Raw genomic sequence first — 24626 nt, 5'->3', positions numbered from 1 at the left:
GGTCATGTTTTTGGACTGTGGGAGGAAACCGGAGTACCCGGAGAAAACCCACGCATGCAAAGAGAGAACATGCAAACTCCATGCAGAAAGACCGGAGCCGGGAATCGAACCCAGAACCTTCTTGCTGCAAGGCAACAGCTCTACCAACTGTCCCACTGTGCAGCCTTAATGGTTCTTTTTACTTTCAAATTTAAAAAAATAAAACTCACGTAAAATAGTTTTCCCTCAGTCATCTTTGGTGTGGAAGATGTTACTGAATGAAGACAATATTTAAAACAATTTAACAGGTTTTTGTTTTTCATTCTAGAGGACTTTTGGGCTCTGGTGAGTTTTGACAGTAAATTGGTTGCGTCTCCTATACGTCTGTTATATTCACAATATTCAAATTCAGTCTCTTAATTTAGAATCCGACAGCCAGAAATTGTTTTAGATAATTTAATATTTAGGCTCTTAGCTTGTTAAACATATACAAAACATTGGTTTTAATGAAGATTTATATTTGATTTAAGACTTGTGATCCACATAGACATAAAAAAAGACATGAAAATATTTTTATCCACACCCAAGTATTTTGAAAAAAAAATAAAAAAATTAGTTTTCTATCCTGGCACTTTTTTTTTTATTGTCTGCAGTACATTTAGCCTGCAAGTTTCACACTTATTTTCAACCTGGACCAACTAAGCTCAGCTCTATTTTAAAATCTACAATACCTGCTTGTATATTGTCAATAAATTCTCCAACAATAAAATAAAAGCAGCGTAAACGAGTTGAAAAATATTTGATACGTTTATTTTGTTAGCAAACAAAAGGAAAAAAAAAAACAGCTTGTTGGGTAAGAACTATGTTTACGTGAAAGAAAACGTAGTGAACTGTGGAATGAAAAACCAAAACAATTGATAATTGTGATAAAAACTTTTATCCTTTCAGTATTGGACCAATGTGTGAAGTTTAAGAAACAAACATTTCCTTAGTTTTTTTCCTCATGATCAAGTCTTAATTTAGACTTTAAGACTGCTTTAAATATTATAAAAATGATTTAAATACAGAGTGCCTCACCCATCTTCTCCGTTTGCTGCTGACGATCAGTGAAAACCATTTAAACTAGTTAAAATTTAGACAGTGGCATAAATAGAGCATGTCTGACATGCTTCCGTAATAATAATCCTCATCTAACAGATGAGGATTACACTTATTAAAAGAAGAAGAAGAAAAAAAAGCATCATTCACAGCCTTTTGTTCCGCTACGTGTGATGTGACTCGACCGGCCCGGTCCGCTCTCTGTCAGGAATCTGAACTGTTCGCAGCAGGTTCAGACATGAACCCGGTCTGAGCAGGTTCTGGACGGAGAACAGCAACTAAAGCATTTTCTCAGTGCGATTCATTGTTATGCAATTTTTCTTCTTCCTGGTTGAAGCGGGACACAGGGCGGGAATTACAGCCAATATGGGTTGTAAGGATGATGGCATTATATGATGTAAAACAAAAGGGGAAATACCATGTTTTTCAGACTATAGAGCGCAACTTACTATAAGGTCTACAAAGGCATCTACAAAATTTTTTTTAAAAAAGGAGAAAAAAAAAACTGGAAACGTACATATATAAGCCGCACTGGGCTGTAAGCCGCTGATATCGCCGTCGCTCTTGGTTTAGTTAATAAATCTGCCATTAAGGAGGCAGTCCTGCATCTCCAACGCTGAACCATGGTTTCGTTCACGTCGAATGAAACCAGATCGACAACCTTCAACTTAAAAACTGCATCATATGAACTTCTTCGTGTGGTTTCCATGAGGGGGTTTGAGTTTGAAGAAATTTTGTCGTGCCTGCTGCTAGCATGTGCTTGTTCTAAATGAAAATGGGCACTTCTTTGATTTCCAATTTTGACTTTCAATAATTCACTTCATGCTAAAGAGCCCCCTGGTGGCTGAAGAAAAATCCACGGAAAAGCTGCATCGTACTATAAGCCGCATGGTTCAAAGCGTGGGGAAAAAGTAGCGGCTTATAGTCCGAAAATACGGTAAATATGCTGTAAATGTAAAATGGTTTTTGATGGGGGCTTTGCTACATGCAGCTCTGGAAAAAAATAAGAGCCCACTGCACTGAACCCGATTGAAAACCTCCTGGTTATTCCTCCAAATATTGATTTCTAAACTCTTCCTGGGTAAAAACATTAGTATTATTTTCTTTGCATTATTGTCTGAAAGCACAGCATCTTTTATTATTTGCAGTGCTTTCAGACACTGCAAATAATAAAAGGGTGATTGGGTGAGGCAATCTGTATTTAAATCATTTTAATATTTAAAGCAGTCTTAAAACCTAAATTAAGACTTAATAAAATAATAAAAATTAAGCAAATAAATGCTTAATTTTTGCTTGTAATCTCAGAGACATGTTAGTAGTAGTTCATAGAATAAAACAATGTTCTCAAACATAAACCTACGAAGAATAAAAACTGATAAGCGGTCTCTAATTTTTTCCAGAGATGTATTTTAGCCGACTACCGATTCAAGTTGGACTTAACTCTAGTTTGTAATCTGTGGTTTAACTTTAAAGCCATTTAAAAACTGGCCCAACTTTAAAAGTTTTTCTTTAAAAGTATTTCTGTAAAAAAAAAAGAAAAAGTTATGAAAATACCTGATATGTATAAAATCTTTATTCCATTTGTTTTCCTTGCCTTTTGGCTTTAGAACCATTTAGCATGAGACAAGAATCAAAACAATTTAATACACTAGTCAAACCTGGAGATAGTTATTCTGTTGACAGATTCTTTAAAATTGATAAAACTTAACCATCCATTAGTCAACCTGCCATTAAAGCAGGAACTGTCACTGTAACATAGAAAACGTGTTAATTTTGAAATGATATATTCATCGCATACAGTTGCTATAAAGAGGAGAACATGGCTGAACACATGCACCTGCCTCCGAGTAGGATAAAAACACATGCATAGGAAAATTAAAACGTCAGAAATGTGCAGATACATTCAGCTGCAGCGAATATAAAACCGATCCGGACTGCGACAACACGGCGACGGTTTGTTACTGGACCGAAGAAGAGGAACGTTCTCTTGCCATTTGTTTAAAACTGTCACTTTTAATTTGGCACAATTTGAAAAGCGATTAAGAGACGATATAAAATATAATTATTCTACACTGGTGCACAAATCCGCGCGCGCGCACACAGACACACACACACACGCACACACACACACACACACACACAGTCAATCGGGCACATCTTTCTGCAGCGAACACACCCACCCACAAAAACGCACCCGGTCATAAAGTTTCTGTTCTAGCAGGTTTTTTGTGGGGGAATCATACTTGTCATAGTTATAAAACAGCTGTGTCAAAGTTTTCTGTGTGGGTTATTTGTGGCTTTTAAAAAACAGTTCTGTGGATAACGGAGCAGCTGCTGCTGTCGGCGCTCGTCTGCGGCTCACGCCAGTCCGGGGTGGCTGTAGTGGTTTCCGTGCTGCGAGTCCAAAGGCTGAGGGTTCGGCTTGAACTCCAGTTGGTCCTCCGCCTGTTCGTCCGCCTGCGTGCAGAGCGGCGGCGGCCGCTGCTTGAAGAAATCCGACACGTATCGAACCTGAGAGCAGAGAGAAGCGAGCGAGTTTAAAACACAGAAAGTAATAAAATAATGTACATGTAAACACTGAAGTTAGTAAAATCCTCTTCAAATGTTTCACATTTAAACTTTTACAAGCGAACCATAAGGGAGACAAGCATATGTATTCAGTTCTCTTTAATCTGCTACATAAATACAATCCAGTGCAGCTGTGATGTGGAGGCCTTAAAGGTTTGTTAATTAATGAACTTCGTCCCAATCTGCTGCTACATTTGTGCAGCGAAAATGTTCGTTTGTGCCGCTATAATTTTAAAGATATTTAGAAATGTTTCCAGATGTCATGAAAGGTAAACCGGGCCCTCTCCTCACCTTCTGCAAATCAGATCAAATTGGTGACAATCAACCCGACTTTGAAGACATTAATGAAAGTTTAAAGGTCAAAAAAGTTGAGGGGGGTCTGGTTGATGTTTTGACCTTTAAGCTTTCATTAATGTCTTTGAACAAAACATTTTGCTGCACAAACATTTGACACCAATTTTGTTTGATTTGAAGAACCAACTTCACTCAGGTACATGGTGCATTAAGGAACAAACAGAATCGTGACGATGAAGCAACACATCCGACAAATCAGGGAGAAAAAATGGAAACGTTCAGAGAGCTAGGATATAAAACTGAATCTGAAGTTCACATTTAAGATCACAGATTGAAGTTGAAGCTGCAGTATTAACATTTTTTTTATTAAAATAAAGTGTATTTAAAAAAAAAAAACAAAACCAAAAAAACAAACATACTCTTACAGTGTCCCGACAGTAGAATATGAAACAGATAATTTGTGAAAAGATCGAGCTCCTCCACTTCCTCCCTGAGACGTCTGAAGAAATGCTCCCGGTCAGAAACAACCAATCAGGAGCGTCTTGGAGTTTTCAGTCTACTCTGATTGGTTGTTTCAAGTTAGTGCTGAAAGAAGAGCTAAGATTTTTTCCACATATTTTCTATCTGATGCCAAACTGTTACGACGTAGTGACAGTTTTAAAAAACATATAAATCCTTTTTAAACTGCAGCTTTAAATGCATGATCTGAAACTGAAAAAGTGACCTGGTTTTCTCTCGCTGTGCTTCACACCATCTGTAAGATCCTAGCGTTGGCCGACTCACCGTGAGCACAGCGATGAGCGCGCCCTGCAGCAGCCCCACCAGCACGTCACTCCAGTGGTGCTTGTAGTCGGAGACGCGCGTGTATCCAACGTAGAGAGAAAACGCCACCAGGAAGAACTGGATGGTGGGCCGGACCAGCCTCGTCCACTTCCCCTGCATCCTGGCCTGGACGTAGAGCTGCACACACACACACAAACACACACACACTTAACTCTGACCAGATGACACTGCTGGAGGTTTTTATTTGGAAATCCATCTCCCTCCTAAGAGTTATTATTAGATCTGTTTGCTTTCCTCCTACGGTGAAATATGAAAAATGACAACAATGGTGTTTTCAGACCGGAGATGTCCATGTCTCGACTGTCTCCTCCTGTTGTGGCTCATTTCTGGGCTTTCCACTAAACAGCCTGTTCACATCTGGACAAAAGGTCACACGGGGTCACTCACCGACAGGAAGAGCATGCAGTACATCCCGAAGGCTGAGTGACCGGAGTAAAACGACAGCCTGAGGGGAGAGAGAGAAAAAATGAAAATGAATATCCAACTAATTCACTCCATTGGGAGATTATAATGATTTTTTATTCACTATACTTTTTAATAATACTGAGGGTTGGGGGAGAAATAGAAAATAAAAGGCAGTTTTGGTTGAGGAATAATTTAAGGAACTCGTATTTATTCCTTCAAGGAGGAATAAATCATTCACTCTTTGTGCAACTTTAGCATCGTGACGCCGATTTTACATCCAATCTGGACAGAAGTGGATTTCATGCAACTTTATATGAATCGACTCTTGAGTTTTAGTTGCATTCCTATGTGTAAACCAACTCTGAGGACACTGAGCGAGTGACGGATCCATTTCCTCTCACCTGGACTCCGTCACATTGCGCAGGTTGCCTGTGCAGTTGGTGCCCAGCACGTATCCGTTGCAGGACTTCGGGGCGCACACGGACAGGAAGTTCGGACGGGGGCGGCCGATGGTGAACTTCGCCAGATCGGTCAGAGACTGGCTGACCGCCGCGCCAAACAGGTAGGTGCCGACCACCTTGTAGAGCGCGGACAGGTACTGGTTGAACGTGGAGTTTGAGCGCAGGCGTTTCGTGTGCACCAGGTAGGCCTCTCCAGTGGTGATCTGCAGCAAGGAAAACCATTTGGAAAATGTTAAAAAAAAACCGACAACCTTCACGCCAAGTCGCAACCGTGAGCTCGACGACGGGACTTACAATGACCATAGAGCAGGTGATGGTGACGGCGGCCATGGTTCCATGGGAGATGGTGTCCTTCCTGTAGGGATATTTGATGCTCTCGTCGTTGCAGTGGATTTCTCTCTGGTACGGTTTGAACCTCAGCGTGAGGATGGCTGAGGGCAGAGCCGCTGGAGACGCAGGAACATTTATTTAGTGATAAGGGCAGTTTCTGTTTTTTCTTTTTTTAAATGTTTAGGTAGGAGAAGAAATGCCTGAATGTCAGTGGTGATCCTACATTGAAAGAACTTTAATATCTAAAAATACAGACAGTCTCTTCTTAGGTATGATTAAAATGTCCAACGATGTTAAAAAAAAAAAAAATCAAACTAAGTTCTGCCTTCTTTAGAGAGTTTGACTTCAAAAAAGAAAAGAAAGCTTTCCTTTATTATTATTCAAAATTAATCCGGTATTTTGTTCAAGCTTTATATAAATTATGACTTATTTTTTTGTGATAAATTCAGCAGCTGGGAGAAAACATGACGCAGAGCAAAAACTGTCATCACTTTCTACATTAAATTTCATTCAAATATAAAATGGACATCATCAATGTTTTCTTTACAAAAACATCCCCGATGCACACAAGCAGCGCTGCGTGAATGTTTGGCAACACATTTACAGTCTGCTGCAGCGATGGCGTCATGTATGCATCCTGCTTTTATTTAAAGAATCCAACGAGAAACTGAGCCCATCGTTACATTTTGATCACAACAATGAGCTGAGTCAGCATTCAGCAGCAACATTCGAGTCGCTTCAGAAATGTGCCGACTAACAATTTGGTGATTCTGCAGCATCAGCAGTAAATGTGACCCTTCTGAAAACATGGCCGTGTCCAGATTGCGCATTGCTTTAATAAGCTATTGGTGATGAAATATGAGTGTGAGAGCAGACATTTTAGGGATTTCCACAGACTTTATTTTGCAAAAAGTCAAAAATAATTTCACCCTGAAACTGTTTTGGTGCCCAAGGATTCACAATTACTGGCAATTAGTTCTCTTTACGTCGCTGTGGAGGAACTGTTCCCCAATCTTTGTCGCTCTTAAAGTAGCTTAGTATAAAACCACACTTTAAAATTTTTTATTTCTAATCTGAGCTTTGACTAGGCCACTTCAAGACTTCCAATTTTTCTGTTTTTTAGTTATTCAGAAGTGGACTTGATGGTGCATTTTAGATAATTATCCTGCCCCATAACCCAGGATGTCTTCCGAAGCCCATCATACCGCCTCTGCTGTGTCTGAGTGCATGTATGGTGTTCTTTTTAGAAAATCCAGTAAGTTTTATATCAGAAGTAACAGAAGTTTCCATCATGATATAGTGATGAATGTTTCTCCCGTCTTAAATTGGGACGCGACGGGTTTCGTTTTTATCCCTTTCAGCCTCGTTCAGTCAATTGTCTGACCCTACAAGTCAGGCAGTAATCAGACCCGGGTGTTGCTAGTGAAGTAAACACTAAAGCTGTGATTTTGTAAATTCACGATCGAGGTCCTCATCTTTTTTTTTTCTGAAACATAAAAATATGAGGAAAACGTCTAAAGCAAATGTAATCTTTAACGGTGCAAAGCAAAGTGTTTCTATGTCGTGCATGCTCAATTTTCCAAAACGCTTTGTTAAACTTTTTTGTAAGCAAGAAAGAGAATGGAGTAGCTTTGTTTTAGCCGGTCAACTTGTGAGCAGCAACAGGTGGACACGACAGAATCGCAGGTTTTGTTGCATTTTAAACACAATATTTCAGCTTCAGACAGAAGACACCACTCTCCCAAAAGCATGAATTTGTCAGAGGCAACAGCTTTTATCCCTGCAGGTTGCATTTTCTCTTTAAAAAAATAAAAAATGACACCAGTGACCGTGGAAACTGGCCGGACGCTGCAGAGGCGACCTCTGACAGCGGGGGCGGCGTTCACACTTTAAAGGGCCTGGGAAGCCGAGCAGTGGAGGGGGAAAACACACATTCAACATGCCTCTGAAGACGTGCTGACACACACTCCTGACAGAAAAAAAACCACAAAAAAAACGGTTGAAGTTTGCGACTCGAAAAAGAGAGGCGTGCATTTATAAGGTCGTAATGAGAAAAAGCTTTTGTTGAGGACGGTCAGGAAACGCTGGGCTCAAAACTTCCCCTCACAGAAAACAAAAGATGACATAAAGCCGTCTCTTAAATCAGAGGAGGACAACAGTTTTATCGGACTGACAGCCTTTAAATAGCTTTCCTGTTTTCAAGAACTTTCTGCTGAAGGCAGAAACAAGGGGGTGGGGGGGATTGGATGGAGTTTGTGTTTTAGGCCAGTAGCTGCGTATTCACTGACACGCACCACAAGTGTTCCCTACAACGACAGCACGTCCTCCGCTTCCTCGGCGAGCGCACCTTCGGTTCATCCAGCAGAAAGACGACAATCCACCAAAAACACAAGCGTAGATGCAAACAGCTCGCACGTAAAGTCACAGCAGTAATCTGACGTAGAGACCTTGAGCTCAGGCCTGAGAGGTACGAGCGTTTATATCGTTTCCTCCAGAGGAAACTACGCAATGGCTTTAAAATGGCCTCAAAGCAAACTGTTCCACACATTTGTCTGTGTTTGTTGTTTTTATGTGAATACCTGCTGACGCAACGCTGCAAGGACAAATAAACTTCACTATTCTGCACCGAAAGCACAACTGCAGTGTTTTGCAATAGCATTCACGCACCTTTGATCATTTCTCCATCTGTTGTATTAAAGACTTTAATGTGTTTCCGAGGGGTTTTATGTGACACTCGTTTTTATTTTCTTTGCAAATGTAAATTTGAAAAGTTTATGTTAGCAAACATAAAATGTAGATTTCTACAAATCAAGTACGGGGCACAAATTTTATCATTTAGATCGATGGTGATTGGATCTGATCGCAGTGGCAGCATCATGCTGTGGGGGGACATGAATGAACCGTAAAAGAGAAAAATCCTGGAAGAAATCCAGTGAGAGGCTGCAAAAATAAGAGACGAGGCAGAGGTTCACTGTCCAGTTGGAAGCTTGCAATACGACCGCTGCACAGGACATTTGGCATCTCATTTTAAAGTGCCATGGACAAAATTCCTGCATAGCATTAATGTATTTATCCTTCATCTGATGCAACTGCAGTTTGTATCAAAGCGCATTGCTGCTTACGAGCGGCTCAGTCCAAGTCCAGATCCAAATCCCCTCAGAATCTGAGGAAAAATGTGTAAATAGACAGGATTCTCCCTAGCCAGCAGAATAAATCACATTTTAACAAAAAAAAAAAAAGTTTTTTTTTTGTTACATTAAGTGATCTTATAAAATCTTAAATCGTTTTCTTCTATCCAATAGAACCAGTCAACTGAGGAAAGCTTTCATAAAAGGAAACCGATGGTTCAGGAAAATTATATTTTTGATCCACTTGAAATGAATTTCCAAAGCCAAGGTGAACAGTCAGAGGGAAGCATGAAATGTTCAAGCAGTGTTGCAAAACATTTTACAACCACAAGTTGTTTCTAGTCATCCTACGTTGAATCAGACCAGTTAGATAATTAGTGAATCACAGACTGTGACTCATGTCCTCACCAGGACACCTAAAGACGAACCCTGACGTCTGTTCTGGTCTTTGATGAAGAGCGGGTTCCTCATCTAGGAGAATTTATTCCATGACAGGAAGTCCCGCCCCTCCCTCTGCTCCTCTCATCTCCGAGGAACATTTCTCCAGCAGGTCAAGCACCGCTCTCAGCCTGGCTTTGAACTGGAGTCCGACCAGTGTTTGTTCAGCAGGGAGGAGGGATAACACCAAGATAAGACGCCGATTGTTCAACACGAGTCGCAGGAGGCCACATGCTGCGCGACCGGACAAATTTAAGCCACAGTTGTTTAAAGGAAAAAACACACACGGGGATCAACAGTGCATTTAGCCACACAGTGAATGAGGAAGTGGACATCGACTGCGAGCCGAGGCCAGATTAGAGTTCCTGTTATCTGCTTTGGACAGTTTCTGTCTCCTCTGTTATTCCAGAGCGCCTGGCTTGGTTTGTGAGGCGGGTCGCCTTCCTACGGGGACGAGCTCTGGACCGCGCCGACGCCCGAAACCTCAGAGTGTGTCAGAGAGTTTATTACTGATATTTTTGACAAAAACCCACACATGCATTTACTGTTGGTTTAGTTCAAAGTGGATCAACTGGATCCGATCAGTCCACTTCAGGAAAAGATCTCGAAATAAATTCGCACCTCAAAGTGACCAAGAGTTCAACAAACCAAATGCTAAAGTCAAGCCACAGTGAAGCACAGCGGGCTGTGTGTCATGCTGATGTCCTGACCAAAACATACCAGAGAGCCTTGATAAAAATTAAGCATTTTTCACTTCATGCAGGAAATGTTCCGCATTTTCCAACAGCCTAAAGTGAATTCTTTCTCCATTTCTGCAGCCTGATAAATGATTTTTGGTCTAATTCTTTGTCTTGGAGCGTTTCTCCCGCAACTGTCTTAAATAAAAATGTTTTTTTTTTTTTTTAACTCCACGTATTGCACACAGCTGTAGAAAAAGTTTTAGGCTTGTACCAGCTCGTCTCATCCCGATGTGACATTTTCCACGCTGCTGTCAGTTTTTAGTTCCTGTGTGAGCCGTCAGCACTCCGAACAAACAATGGGTTCGTCTCACAATGTTTCCACCCAGGAGGAGGAACACACTCGTGGTTTTTGCTGACTTTTTGTCCACAGATATGAAATGTCAACTGGACAGATTTAAAAAAAAAAAAAAAAGAAAGAAAGGAAAAAAAAAACGGGGGGGTGGGGAGGGAGTATTGTTTCACACTTTTACAGTCCTGTCTGGTTAAAAAAAAAAAGGATCCTGAATCTACCCTGAGAAAATAAACATGATGGAATTTGGGATCAGACGCAAGTATAACTTCCCCTTGACCTATGACCCTGCAGGAAGGGGGAAGTGTTCCTGTTATTCTGCTCAAGATGAGTGGCCATCACTCCTTAGGAGCTGAATAACAGATATTTGTCAAAAAGCAGAACCAAAAATGGGGAAAGGTAAAGAATGTTTGAAGTCTGCGATCCTCCTGGGAGACGTTTAGGAAAACAAATATTTAACTTGTACAGATCTTTCTGTTTACGAGTGACATTTTTTTCGGTTTGTGTTGCGTTATGTTTCTCCTGAACTGCATTCCCATGAAATGAGCTCAGGAAGAGCGGCGCTATAGCAACACTGTGTCCACATCGGCTGCTTTCCGTCAGCGCCGCTCGGTCAAAACCTCATCCGTCTGCGACGCTCGTCGTTTGTCCAAGAACTCTCTGGACAACCGCTCCGATCGAGACGAGCGTTGTTGCAGAAAAAGAGCATTGCTTCCTGTTGGGACGGGTGTTTTTCCTGGAAAAAAAATAAAAAGAAACAACACAAAGGAAGGCAAATAACGGATTTTTACGAGACTGGAGAAGGCCACAAAGCGAGCTTTATCAAGTGTAGCCAGCGTAAGCCGCACCGTTTCCCCCCCTCATTTCCAGCCTTTGTGTTAAGATAACCCGACTGCTGCTGACCCGAGCTTTACTGATACGACAAATGTATTAAAATCTGATGCAATGCTTGGAAGGAACTCAACAATAATCTTGAGGTTTAACTACGTCAATAAAGCTGGGAGTTAACGCAGCAGCGGCGTCCAAAAGGCCACGACTCGACGCGCTTGGTGCTTGTTTGTTTTTACGCCTCGCTGTACATTTACCATATGCGTCACATTTCTCTACTGTTCATGTTCCGAGAGGATTTATTCCGCTTATAATAATTACCGTACGGCTCGATTTAGGCTAGAAGACGTGAAAACTTTAAAGATATAAAACTCTCCCAACCTGTGATGGACAAATATTTTTATTTTATGATTCTGATAAAACACTAATGGGTCTTTAGGTCGCTACTGCTGTCGTTTAAAACAATTTGTTGGTTCAGTAAATCATCATTATAAACATTTGGAAATGTAACAAAAGGCAGTTGAAATGTTAAAAAAAAAACAAAAAAAAAAACAGACGGGTTTTGTTTTCAGAGCAGTATTTTCTCTGAAAACGAGATTTGTAGCTAAAAGTTATTTTCAAATATGATTTCAATGAACGTCAAAGTATCGTGTCTAACAAAATATAAGTTTGCCAATCTTATTCAAAAGAATGGGAGAGTTTTAGCAATATTTTGGGGTAAATAATGGCTTTTCCACAAATATAAAGTTTTTACCAATTAGTTTATTTTCCAGAATTTGTAATTGTAAAATAACTTCGACGAGGCTAAATTACTTTATGCGTCGTCTTCAGCTTCAAGAAGCAATTTAAAATCATACAGTTCAGGTTTCAGTGTTTAAAATATTCAATTTTTCACACAACTACAGCAAAGATAACCTACTGAAATGTTAATTTTGTTAGCGAGTCAGGATATTCTCTCAGTTCACCCATCGTCTCCACCACATTCTCAAGATTTATCTTTTCTACTGGGGAACCCAAACTGCTGCTACATCAACAATCTAAAAATAAAAAAATCTGACTTTTTCTATGCTTTGGTCACCAAAAAAAAAAAGTGTAGCTATCCAGCTTGACGTGGAGTCAACTTTACTAGACAACAAGAACTCCTCCAGGATTATGTCCCGTCTCACTTTAAGACACAGTTTGTCAGAGTTGAACCATCAGCCTTCAAATCAAACCTCGTGGTTAAACCAGGAGTTTCTGCCTCCCGTCTCCTGCATGTTTCAGATTCAGTCTCTCAAGACTTTTGACTGGCGCAACGACTGAGCTTCATGAAAAAGATTTCACAGAAAATTTCCAAAAATCATCACAAGATTTGCATCCAGCAAGTTGCTAGATACACTTTCAACTGACACAGCTGTTGAAATCGTGAAAAACAGTAAAAATTAGCTAAACTTCAAAAAGTTTAATCAATGTTTAACCACTAAACATGGGATCTGGGTCAGTTTAGTGTACTCCATTTTGCACCTTCTGTGTACTTATTTATTTCTCTGCACTTTTTTTTTTTACTGGTTTTTATGAGAATCAACATACAATTATACTAAAAGAAACCAGATGCTGACAGAATTGTACTTTTCCTTTCAAAAGGCACAAACATGAACAAATAAAAAAAGAAATAAGCCGTCCAAAAGGCAACTGCCGCTTTGTAATTTGCACGGATGCACGGATGTTCATGACCTTTTCTGCAACAAAAGAAACTGAAACGACTCCCCTATTATGAAACCGCTACATAATAAATACATCGGCACAGGAAAGCCTGTGAGCGGCGCCGTCACACAGGAATGTCAGGGATCTGGAGTCAACTGTCTCCGATTGACTGTGATGTGGCGGAAACCGACACAGAGTCTCCATTAATCAAAACATCTGTCAGTGACTTTGAAAGGAGCACAAATTATGTTTTCAACAAACTGTCAATGCCAAATATTCCTATTAAACTCTACAGGTGGTTTTTGGTCGTTTTTGTCGTGCTTCAGAACACACGTACATGAAATTAGCATTTTCAGTTCCTCATTTGAGATTTTCATCGTCCAGTTGGATGATTTTAATTGCTTACTTGCTGAAAAAGAAAAACAGTGTTTATCTGTCAGATTTTAGGGAGGTTCTGTTTCTGTTCATTAGGCCCGTATGAAGCAATCAGTACTTGTTTCTGGTTCTCTTGAGTCTAAACTGCAGATACTAACTTTGAATTGCAACATACAAGAGAAAGTAAAAGTGTGATTTGACAAAAGTAGGTCTGAATCCAACAGAAAATCTAAGATTATCCCAGGTCTATGTGAACAAACGATTTGTGACGCGTGTGGTTTACAGAGGTACGTGTTAACGGGATCGAATTCATCTGATTTTATTATCTGTCAGATTTGACAAATTCCCAGTCAGGAAGGAAAACACGACCAGAATCCCTTGTAAGGTTGGACTTGAAACAGAAAGTTTGAGCTTGCAGAGCAGCCGTTAGGTTTGATTTTTTTTGGTTACGACATGTGGTGAAAGTCACTGGTGTGACTACACATCTACAAAACTAAACACTGAAGATCTATATCACAATGAAGAGCAGCACACAAATCGCTGCAAAATATGTTTATGCGCTTATTTATGACGATAAATTACTCGCATAGACCATCATCAATTAAGAGTGAGGCAGCCGTTTAGTACAAGTAAGAAAGGTTTTGACCATTTTTGATAAAAATCTGCAATAAGCAGATTAAAACCCAATTCCGTTTTAATGGGCGCTTTCTTCTTTTATTTCCAATTTTGACTTCCAACGATTTACTTCTTGCTAAAGAGCCCCCTGGTGGTTGAAGAAAAATTCACATATAAGCGGCTTATAATCCGGAAAATACGGTATATAAAAAAAAAATCTAAATGCTCTCTGGTATTGTTCAGGGGGCCGGACCAAATGTGGATTCGGGCCGGATCCGGCCCGCAGTTTGGGGACCACTGCTTTAGTGCCATTCATTAGGAGCAGACAAAAACCCTAAAATGTTCTGAATGAACATTTTAGTGTACTTATTCTGTCCACACAGATATAAGTACACACAAACATGCATGTATTTTACTTTATTGGTGCAAAAGTATTTCACTTTTACAATAAACTTCAGTGGTTTTTTATTATTTTATACAATGGACCATCTCAAGTAATGTTTTGAGCATGAGGATTGCTCTCATGTTACTGCATGAGAGCAATCCTAAGAGAAGAAAGAAAACAAAATTATATTCATATTTTAAAAACACTGCTCCGTGTCTGCTCAGAGTGAGGTTAGGATGTTGAAACGAGTGTGTGAACGAGTCAGCAGCCGTGTTATGTACACTTGTACATCTTGTTGTGTGTATGGCTTGTGATGGTTCTGCATGCAGCGGCGATAGTCAAGAGCCACAGGGTTGAGGTTTGTGTGCAGAATGGAAGAGGAAGGAATAAAAACACTGAAACATGTTTGTCAGCTTCTTGCCTCCAAAAGATGGACTTTCACATAAAAAAATAAAAAAAAGTCAAACCTTGGGAAATTTGCTCAGAACATGATGCACCGAATAATCAGGTTTTAAAATGGCTTTAGAGATTATTGTTCTGTCGAGGTAAAATTGTTACCAACAAACTCAGTCAAACAAAAGAATTGTTTTGCATTGTTCAGTTTTTAAGTTTTTTTTGTGTTTTTATGCGTTTATAATTTGTCCAAAAACATAACTTCTGCATAAACTCTACTGTAAACAGATAAATCTTTGACTTGAATCTTTAGCAATAACCTGGAAATCAACATCTACACAAGTTAAACTATGGCAATTATTTTACAACCAAAACAACAAACTCTTAAAAAACTCAGGCACATATATCCTTTTTATATGCTTTGTATCGATTTAACTGAAAAAATAATGACTCACACAAACACTCAAGATATTTAAATGCCTAAAGCTAAAAATGACCCACACGATTAGAGTGTAAAACAACAATAATTGTGCTTTCAGTATCTAGTCTAACCCGTTTTTCTTACAAACAAAACGACAAGCTGAAGAGTCATGTTACAAGGATAACTAAACTGTTACAGGAGTTTTAAGGCCTTCTGCTTGTATTTCTTACTGGTGTAGTTAAAAAGTGGCGTCATATTTACTTTTTCATAAAGCTACATAAGATGTGATGGAAGAAAAATATCACATCAGCCAAACAGCCGAAAAACAAATAAACTTGGTGTGAAACATATACAGAAGTCCAACACTTTGTATCAAGAAATGTGGAGAAAAAAAATAAAAACTCAGGAATTTAGGAAGAGTTCGTCAGGAGAGAAATTTGGCAATTTTATCATCAGTGTTTTGTAAGAAGATTTAAAGTGTCAGAGAAATTAACACATGGAGCGAGATGAGGAGAGAATATCCTTTCCTTTTTTTTTAACTAGATTCAACATGAAACAGAAAGGCGTAGGAATGTTTGCGACATTTCTGCTGTCAGCGTTCATCAGCCAGTGACAAAGATTTAATCATAAATGGTTACAAGTAAAAGGAAGAACAGAAAAATCCAGGACATTTAGGAAGCTGTGTGAACTTGTCAGATGGGAAAACTCACTTTCATGAGTCTTCCTCATCAAAACAATGACTCACCTCCGATTTCACAACAAGGTGCTACGCCAATCAGGCAGATCATTACGACTGCTTGTCTCAAAACGCCTTGGTACCCCATGAGACCCCTGAAGGTGTTCTGCTGTTTCAGTCAGAGTTCTCTTCAACTCAGTTTGGTTCCAGAAGAACTCAAACAAATCTTAATTATCCGTATAAACACGAAGGAGTCCTCATGGATTACTGTTGTTGTGAAGTGTCATTCGGTAAATTAACGCAAAGTCGACCATTTTATTGAAAGTTTTAATGGAACTTTGTATTAAAATGGTCATTATTATCCAAACAATGCAAAGTTTACACTTTTAATGCAACTTTTAGTACAACTTTGCATTAAAAGTGACACCAAAGGCTCACCAAATATACAATTAGCATAGAGAGCCTCCGTGCAGAGCGCTTATCGCCATCCAATCTGTTATTTGTGATATTGATATTGTGACTTTACGATATCTTATCCAGCCTCATCTCTAATAATGTCTCTGAGTCGGAGTGTTAATGCAGAAGAGGCAGAAGTTATTAGTTTTGGTCGCAAACTTTTCTAAATCAGGACTCAGTTTGACTATAGGACTCAAGACTTCGCATTCAAGAACCAAGAACTGAATTTCAAACAACCAAATCAGGTCTAGCAATAAACCTGACAGCACCGGCTCCCTGTTTGTCAAAAGATTGATCTCAGTGTTGTTGGTGGTCCGAGGCATGAACACGTCTGATTTACTCAGAGCTCCTGGTCAAGTAAGGACCAGGCAGAAGAGGAGGAAGCGTTTCACATCTGCCTGAAAACCTGAGATGCACAAAAACTGCTGGCTCCTTTAAATGTTTCAGTTTACTGCAGTAATTCTATAAAAAGGGTCATTTCTGTCACGTATGTTTATTTGCTCATATTTGATCATTTTGTTTCTTTATTGTGATGAACTCTCAGTGTTTTTATGCTTTTACTAAATGTGTTGCTTCATTCAGCTCCACCTTCATCTGTGAAGGACTTCATATCACCCTGTGTATGAATGAATTGCCTTGTCATAATCAGTGTTGTTCACCCAATCTGGCAGTGGTCATTACATTACGCCTGGTCACTCAGATTAGGATGACTCAGACCGTCTTTATTGAGTAATCAGTGAAAAGCCGTTTTTAATCAAGACTTCCTCCTGCAAACAGAAGAGCATTTACAGCAGGGTCTGCAGTCATTATCATTCCTGCATGTCACTCAGCAGAAGTATCCACAAGTGGAGGAAAACATGCAAAGGCCACACATAAATCCTCTAATCCTCCAGCAGGAACTCTCTGCTTTTCTTGACCCGACGCCCTCCCCGACAAGCAGCTGCGGAAAATCAAGCGAAGCAAGAATCCGACATCGGGGGGTCATCACCGACGCTCGGTGGGATCGCGGTGTCGGAAACGCGTGCAGCGTGACGCAAACAGCTGGAAGATAAGCCGCTAATGGCTTTGTGTGAGAGCCAGGCAGCAGAGCAAGTTGCGGCGCGTCGCTTTGTTGCCCGTGCACGACTCGCTCCTGCACACAAGCAGAGCCCACCCTAAGCAGCATGCATGAGTGGCCGCCTTTGGGTCTCTGCGAGGACGCGGTTTGACAAGCTGTATCCCCCCCCTTCACACACACACCTCCTGAATGGGGCCTTTAAAGTTATGAAAAAATGTTGTTTTGACAAAGACTTTTCCATGTCGGATAGATGGACGCACACGGTTATACAATAACACACATAATCTGTGGTTTCCAAAACAGGATCTTAACCATCAGGAAGAATCAGCGACAGATATTTTTGTTCTTCCTGACTGTTTTAAAGCCACGAACCGGACTTGTACGTAAAAATTTGTCGTCCATTTATCAGGAATTGTTATTTAATCAAGACAAACATTTATCCTGCATCAGGTCACATCACATAAGGCAACCGCAAGGTTTCCCCCAGAAAACTTGCTCAGCCTGGTGGTTGAGGTGCTCAGCAGTCATTCATCCAGCGGTCTGCCGTGTTTTTCAGTTACAAATGTTTAAAGTTTGTGGAAAATTTTAAAATATCACCAGATAATTATGTGTTATTGAAAGATTAGAAGATTAATACCTGAACACCAACTATAAAGTCTTAAAAAATGCAAACATTAAAAAAAATAAAAAATTAAGCATTGCCAAGCCTGGTGGGGGCACATGTAAAGCCTGGAGGCCCGCCAGGCTTATAATATCCTAGGAGAAACCCTGCAACTGTGTACATCAACTTATATTTCTGATCTTTAAACCAAATTTTGCTTTCAGATTAGTTCATTTTCTTCTGGAAAACGTGTGAGCAGCGGTTTAGAACATCACAATTAACATTTTTGAAAAGGGCCATGCAGCCAAAACTCAAAATACGGTTTATAACCAATCGGTTTTATGCGCCTGATCTGAACCAACGTCTGTTTCTGATAGAATACTGGCATTCCTGGACCAGATATCGAGTTCAAAATCATGTTGAGCCGTTACAGTAGTGTAACCTCCGACGCTGCGAAACAACAACGATGAGCTTCAAGTTGGTCATTTTTGGTTCTTTTGGACTTTCAAACTAAAATAACCATAATCAGGATCTGGAAATGTTAGGACCCTGATGATCAACACAGAGAACGCAGGAATATTTACAATCCAGGTCACAATTGAAAGGCATTGTGCCAAAAGTACAAACTTAAAAAATAAAATAAAAAAAAAGGACTAAAATAGTTAACATATTATTGTGAATTCTCCGTCTCTTATGGCGTCTCCTGCAATTTTGAATGTTTGGACCCAGTTCAGGACAGAAAGGCTTGTGAAATTAACGGTTACGGTAAAATGGTGGCAAAACTTTAGCTGACAGAAGTTATTTTTGTTTAAACTACTTTTGAAACCAATTAAAGTCATTTTCCATTTAGGCGCTTAGAGATATTTTGGTTTTATGTGTCATATTATACAAGACTGAACAAACACAATCATAATCAGAACAAACAATAGAAACGGGCACTAAAGTAACTAAATTAAAATTACACATAAAATTTCAGCTTTTTTAGTTCAGTGCATCTCCACAACTCATAAAAATATGGAAATACAGCAAAAAAGAAAAGAGGTGGCTTAAACTCATGAAATTAATTATTGACATGAATATGATGACAATGTGCAAGTATGAAATGGAGGCCAAAGGGCGGCTGACTGTTGCACCTCTTATGGTGTCATTGACCCAGATTAATTAGCCTTTTTGTCCACATGACGTGCTTTGACAAAACCGTTTTGCAAACTTCTAAAACCTATACTTTACCACCAGGCTGGGCTTTTTTTTTTGTCCCATCAGTGTAAATTTATTTATGGAAAATGTAATGGATTGCACTTTTTTTTTTTTTTTTTTTTTTTAAATAAAAGCTTTTTTAAAAAAGCGCAGAGAGTATTGCGCCAACTCCACACACCCACCTGGATACATTTACAGGCGATAGTTTCGCAAGACAAGAGGAGGATAATAAATGAGATAAAAAATAAACACATTTGCTGATTACTTCAGTGAAAGACGCCAGTAAGCATCAAGATCACTCAGTGTTGAGAAATATTCTGCTTGGCTTTTAAATCCACATCTGTGCCACCTGATGAGCAACCTTTTTCACAGAATCAATTTCACTTTCTGCCCTTTAATCTTGTGGAGCAACAGTTATCACCTGCAGTAAATCAAAAGAGGCTCTTGAGCAATCCTGTGCGTCACACAATCCCCAAAAGGAAGCGCAACTTTTCTCCTTTTCCCCAGTTTTACAGCTGACTGCGCGCACACAGGGGCGCGGAGTGAAACCTATCCCAATCCCAGCCACTGTCGCAAAAAAAAAAAAAAAAAAAAAGATAAAGCGAGGAAACAAAATGCCGCTACTCACCGACAAACACGCACAGAACATCCACCACGATGAAGAGCCGCCTTTTCCTCTCTTCTGGCATGTTTCCTCCAGCGCTGCGCCGCTTTTGATAAACTAAACCGCGTCGCTGAAAACGCAGGTGGGCTGAGAGGAGCACCTGGTTGCGGGAGTGCGCGCGTGGAAATAAAACAACAGGGAAGGAAAAAAAACGACCTGGTTGTTCTTCCTGCTCCGCTGCTGCGTACCTGACCTCCCACCCGTCTGGCAGCCTGCTTCCCTGATGACTGACTGATTGTAGGAGGTTCTGCTTCAGGTGCGCAGCGTGGACTGCCCCCACGGAGGGGCGCGGCTCCCAGCGCGGGAAGGTTCAAAGAGGTCGCTTTAGTTCATCAAAATTCTTTTTGTGGCTAAAGATGAAAACTTTTAGCGTGTTCTAGTCCATTTTTTCTCCTTGCTACAACATTCTTAAAGGGGTCAGTGTCATGTAAAATCGACTATTTTGAGCTGTACATCAGGCTATAATGTTGTTCCCTCATCAAAAACATATCTGGAGTGTTGCTTGGATTCTTTCACGCATGTTTGAGAAATTCATTAATCTCCATGGCAACCGTTCAGACTAGCTAGCAGCAGTTAGCATGGAACTGCGCACCTGCTGAGCTCATTATGCAGGATATATCCTCAGTGAAACACCGGTAAAAACTCTGTTAAAGGGTTCAGAACATTGATTATTTAATCTAAATAATCAGATAGACTAAAGAATAAAGCTATGTGGAAATGTTGGTATTATATAAATAACGAAATCAAGCAACATAAACATTTTCCAAATGTGTTTATTTCTATATAAAACTACAGGTGTGTGTCTGTCTGGTGAATTTTTTCTTAAAATGAGTTTATTCTTCATTCAGTGAAGTTACTCACTGTATATCAATCGTACTCAAGTAAGAATAGCAATACTTTATAATAAGATTACACAAGTAAAAGTAAAAAGTACAGCTTTGTAAAAATACTTCTAAACGTTTTTTTTCTCTAAATGTTACACAAGAAAATGTAGCTAGTAGCTACTACACAAGTATCCTCCTAGGTCTAATTAATTTTCACAGCTTCAGGTTAAATGCAGAGAAAGCTATGCTTTTCACAAATAGAATAAGATTTTCTGTCATTAAAAAAATCTGATTCTGTAAATAAGAACTTTTATGTAGAATAATAATGACGTTGTGCTCTGAGCGTCTAGGAATAGTCAAATCCTGTCCAGAGTCCTTCGAAAAACTCAAATACCCTTTGAATTAACCTCAGAGTCAGATACCAATGTCACCTTGAAGGAGGACTGACTTTGTTTTGCTGTGTAGCGCCCCCTTTCTTATGAGCAGAACTCAGTTTTACCAGCATCAGAACTGGATTTAACATCTCCAAGCATTTCAAAAAGTTCAAGTTGTCACGGAGTGTAAATATCACAATTCTTCATGACATTTAAAGAGTTTGAGATGATTTTTAAACAATATTTATTTCATGCCGAACTCATCTAGATATCTGAATCTATTTTTACTGAATAGCTCAAATCTGCTCCAGTTAAATATCAAATAAAGTTCAGAGAACTCCACTTAGACTTTCTCTGAAGACTAGTTTTCCTACTTGGGTCTTATTTTAAAAAAAATCATTTTAATGCAATGAGCTTTCTTATTTAATCATCAGGAATTTGACCTGCACAAATGTTTCGGCTGGTAATTTACAGCAGGTCACGTTTCCAGTAACGTCGTGTTCCAGTAAACATCCGTCCGTTTTACACCAGAACCAACCGCAGGCTGGGAGAAGAGAAAGGGTTTCAGTTTGCTTTTGAAAGTGGAAACAATTCAACAAAACTCAGCAACACCAAAGCTTCAACGTACTTGAAAACCACTTCCCCATAAACTCATCAATGTGCTTTGATGCCATATTAAAATCTTTACTCATTTTCTTTTGCGGCTCTTGCTTTTGACTCGATGTGAAAGCTATGTGAGGCGAACGTATCTGGCTAAAACATGGGCACAACATGCCATAAGTTTGGCAGGGTGGGCCATAAGTTTGCATACGTAGAAAAACATTTTATATTGGACAACTGTTTTTATTTTGGTGGGACTCTGTAATCGCTGCACGTCTTGGACCACTTCGTGGTTGATCTGCAACATTTCCAGTTTTCTGAAACTTGCAAGTAACTTTTGCGTCGTGTGTGTGTGATGCTCGTTCCATGTTTCCTGTTAAAGTTTTATGCAGCCATGCAACTGCTTCCAGATCCAGCCATCAGTATGATTTAAATTCGTTGCTCTTTTGTCAAACGCTTCTTCTTGGGTATCTGAAATATAACAGAAATATACATTTTACATTTATATGGAAACTTATGGCACAAAGACCTTGATCGTAAAAAGCATCAGACCTTATTTTAAAAACACAAACTTTCACAATACCGCAACGCCGACTTTAGTTGCTTAATTTGTGGACAGCTGGTTGCTGTCTACAAGTTATGGTGTTAGCCAGATGTGATGGGAGTCTATTCCAGAGCTTTTCCTTTTGCTAGTGATGGAGAAAAGTGTTACATAGTTTGAATGCTTGGCCCAAACACACGATACTCCCTGAGTACATCAAGCATATCACCCATAAACCGGCACTGCGCTGGGATGTCAGCCTAGAGAGGCTTGAGGAAAATCTGAGGATGTGAAATAATTTTTCCTTTCTAACCTGCCAATTAAATTTTAGGGAACATTATTGACCAGTCAGGATTATGAAAACTAAGGAACAGAGGTCAGGGAGAAAGAAATGGAGAAGTTTAAAGCAGCGTCAGGTTAAAAAACACGATTCCAACCTTTGGGTATCTTACAGAGCTGATGTTTGCAGACTCTTCTTGTCCCATCTGACTTAAGCTGAAGAGATTTTACAAAGATGAATGGGTACAACGTGAGTCTGCATGCAGACGGGTTAGTGAGAAAAATCTCTATCCTGCCAGGAGGAGAGTCGATAAAAAATGGAGACTGAGACTTTTCCTGTGTATTTCTTCCTACTTTGACTCGCTTGAGGGCAGCAGAGGCAAACCTTTGTTTGCTTCCAGTTAGTTTGATGAGAAATCTAACACCTGGTGGCTGATTAGAGCAAATCTGCAAAGTTATCTCTGTGTTAATATGTAATTTGTTTGTTTTTTGCACAGCGTTTTATGAAGCAGCAAAGTTTTGGGTCAGACAACCCCGCCAACCCCGCTTCACGGTTTCTGGTGTTGGAGTACAATTTAAATTGATTTCAGGTTTTTTTCATGATTAAATATAAAAGTCTGAGTCTGGAGCTTGAGTGAAGTATGTTGGAGCTTCGTTATGTGATTGAGTAAATGCTGAACTAACACGCAAACAAAGGCTGCTCCCATAGGAGCTTCTTAGGCAAGTTTGGAGGGTGGAGAAGCCAAACAAACCAAAGGCCTTTCAGTTGTGCAGGCTTGTTGCGATTGTAGTTTCCTACTGTGTAGAAGAAAAAGGAAGAAAAAGAAAAGAAAGGGAAAGAAATCCAACCAAACCATCCTGGATGGAAAAAAGTGCACACGTTGTCCCAAAATGATTAGGAGAGTCCGAAGTTGAGTCACCTGACAGGAGCGTAAAGTGGCTCTGAATTATAGGATTTAGAATAAACCTGACGCAATTACTTCCAGTGAACGTCTCTCAAATCCAATGAAGCAGATAAAACCACAATCCCATCAATGCAACTCTGACTGCCTGGTGGAAACTAAACACAATCAGCAACAATGTAAATACTTTCCAAAGTGTCGCAACCCTGACCTCACAAGAATCGCATGGTGTGGATTCAGGATAGCAACTTAATCCGGCTAAACGGTTAGTCAGCCACAAAATATTTCCATTTGTTTGATTCAGAATAATGAAAGAAAGTTCTAGGTGATTTACATTGCTTTCTTTAAATGTCGAAGTTTACATACGCTAACATCACTGTGCTTTTGAACAAAGACATTCTGGACTTTCTGTCAGAGGGACCAACAACATCTGAGATAAACGAAGACCTTGTTGTGGAGGGATTTTAAGGTAAAACCTCAAACACTCTGCCTCCATGTGGCATCGTGGAAAAATCCATTATCTGGTTCTGTGTGTTTGTGATCCAAAATGTGTAGATAAACCTCGTGATCCAAAATGTGTAGATAAACCTCAGCTAAAGAAGAATCATGTCAGTAAATTAGTTCTGAACCACCATGGAAGAAGATATTACTCCAAAAGCAGCTGCTGGATCGAGAGCTGATGAAACTAAAACGTGTTTGAAGTGATGAGCAATGATACCGAAGCTTTTGTCCTGATTTCACTTGTTCAATCGGGAGTGTTTATTTTTTAATTTTTTAAGAGTTTAAGTAAATGTGTGCACAAGTCAGTTTATGTTCTAGTGCAGCAACCAAGATAAAACAAGGGAACTTTACTGTTGTTCACACAATAACTACTCAAAACTGCATTCTCCATGTACGGATAAAAGATAGAACAAGCAAAGTCTGGATTATTTAAATCAGTAATTAGCATAAATGAATTAAATATCAGTGAATATGAGCGACCACAGTCTCTTCTGCACTTTTCTCATTGAGGTGAGTTAAAGTGTCAGGGCTTCTATTGGGAGGGTGCAATAGCTTTAGCTGGCCAGCAGGTGGCAGGGTTGAAACTTTGACTCTTTTTCTGCACGTTTGGAAGAAAAGCTTCATCAGTCCGTAACTGTTTGGCCTCAGTGAACTTTGTTACATATGGATAAAAACGGTGGG

The 24626-nt window shown here is 39.8% G+C and overlaps 1 protein-coding gene across 1 annotated transcript; it reads right to left on the bottom strand.

Annotated features, from left to right (window-relative positions):
- Positions 1–772: 772 nt before the first annotated feature.
- plpp2a (phospholipid phosphatase 2a) lies at positions 773–20441 on the bottom strand. The gene is made up of 6 exons (XM_008399275.3): positions 19889–20441; positions 5943–6094; positions 5589–5851; positions 5170–5227; positions 4723–4899; positions 773–3588 (listed from the first exon to the last, which is right to left on the bottom strand). The coding sequence occupies exons 1-6, from the start codon at positions 19947–19949 to the stop codon at positions 3436–3438; spliced, it is 864 nt and encodes a 287-aa protein (XP_008397497.1). The 5' UTR covers positions 19950–20441; the 3' UTR covers positions 773–3435.
- Positions 20442–24626: the final 4185 nt, after the last annotated feature.

This window comes from Poecilia reticulata, chromosome 22, assembly GCF_904066995.2.
Source record: "Poecilia reticulata chromosome 22, P_reticulata-male-v2, whole genome shotgun sequence".
NCBI classification, from domain to species: domain Eukaryota; kingdom Metazoa; phylum Chordata; class Actinopteri; order Cyprinodontiformes; family Poeciliidae; genus Poecilia; species Poecilia reticulata.
The sequence above is the reverse complement of the archived record's forward strand: the minus strand, read 5'-3'. Positions and strand labels throughout refer to the sequence as shown.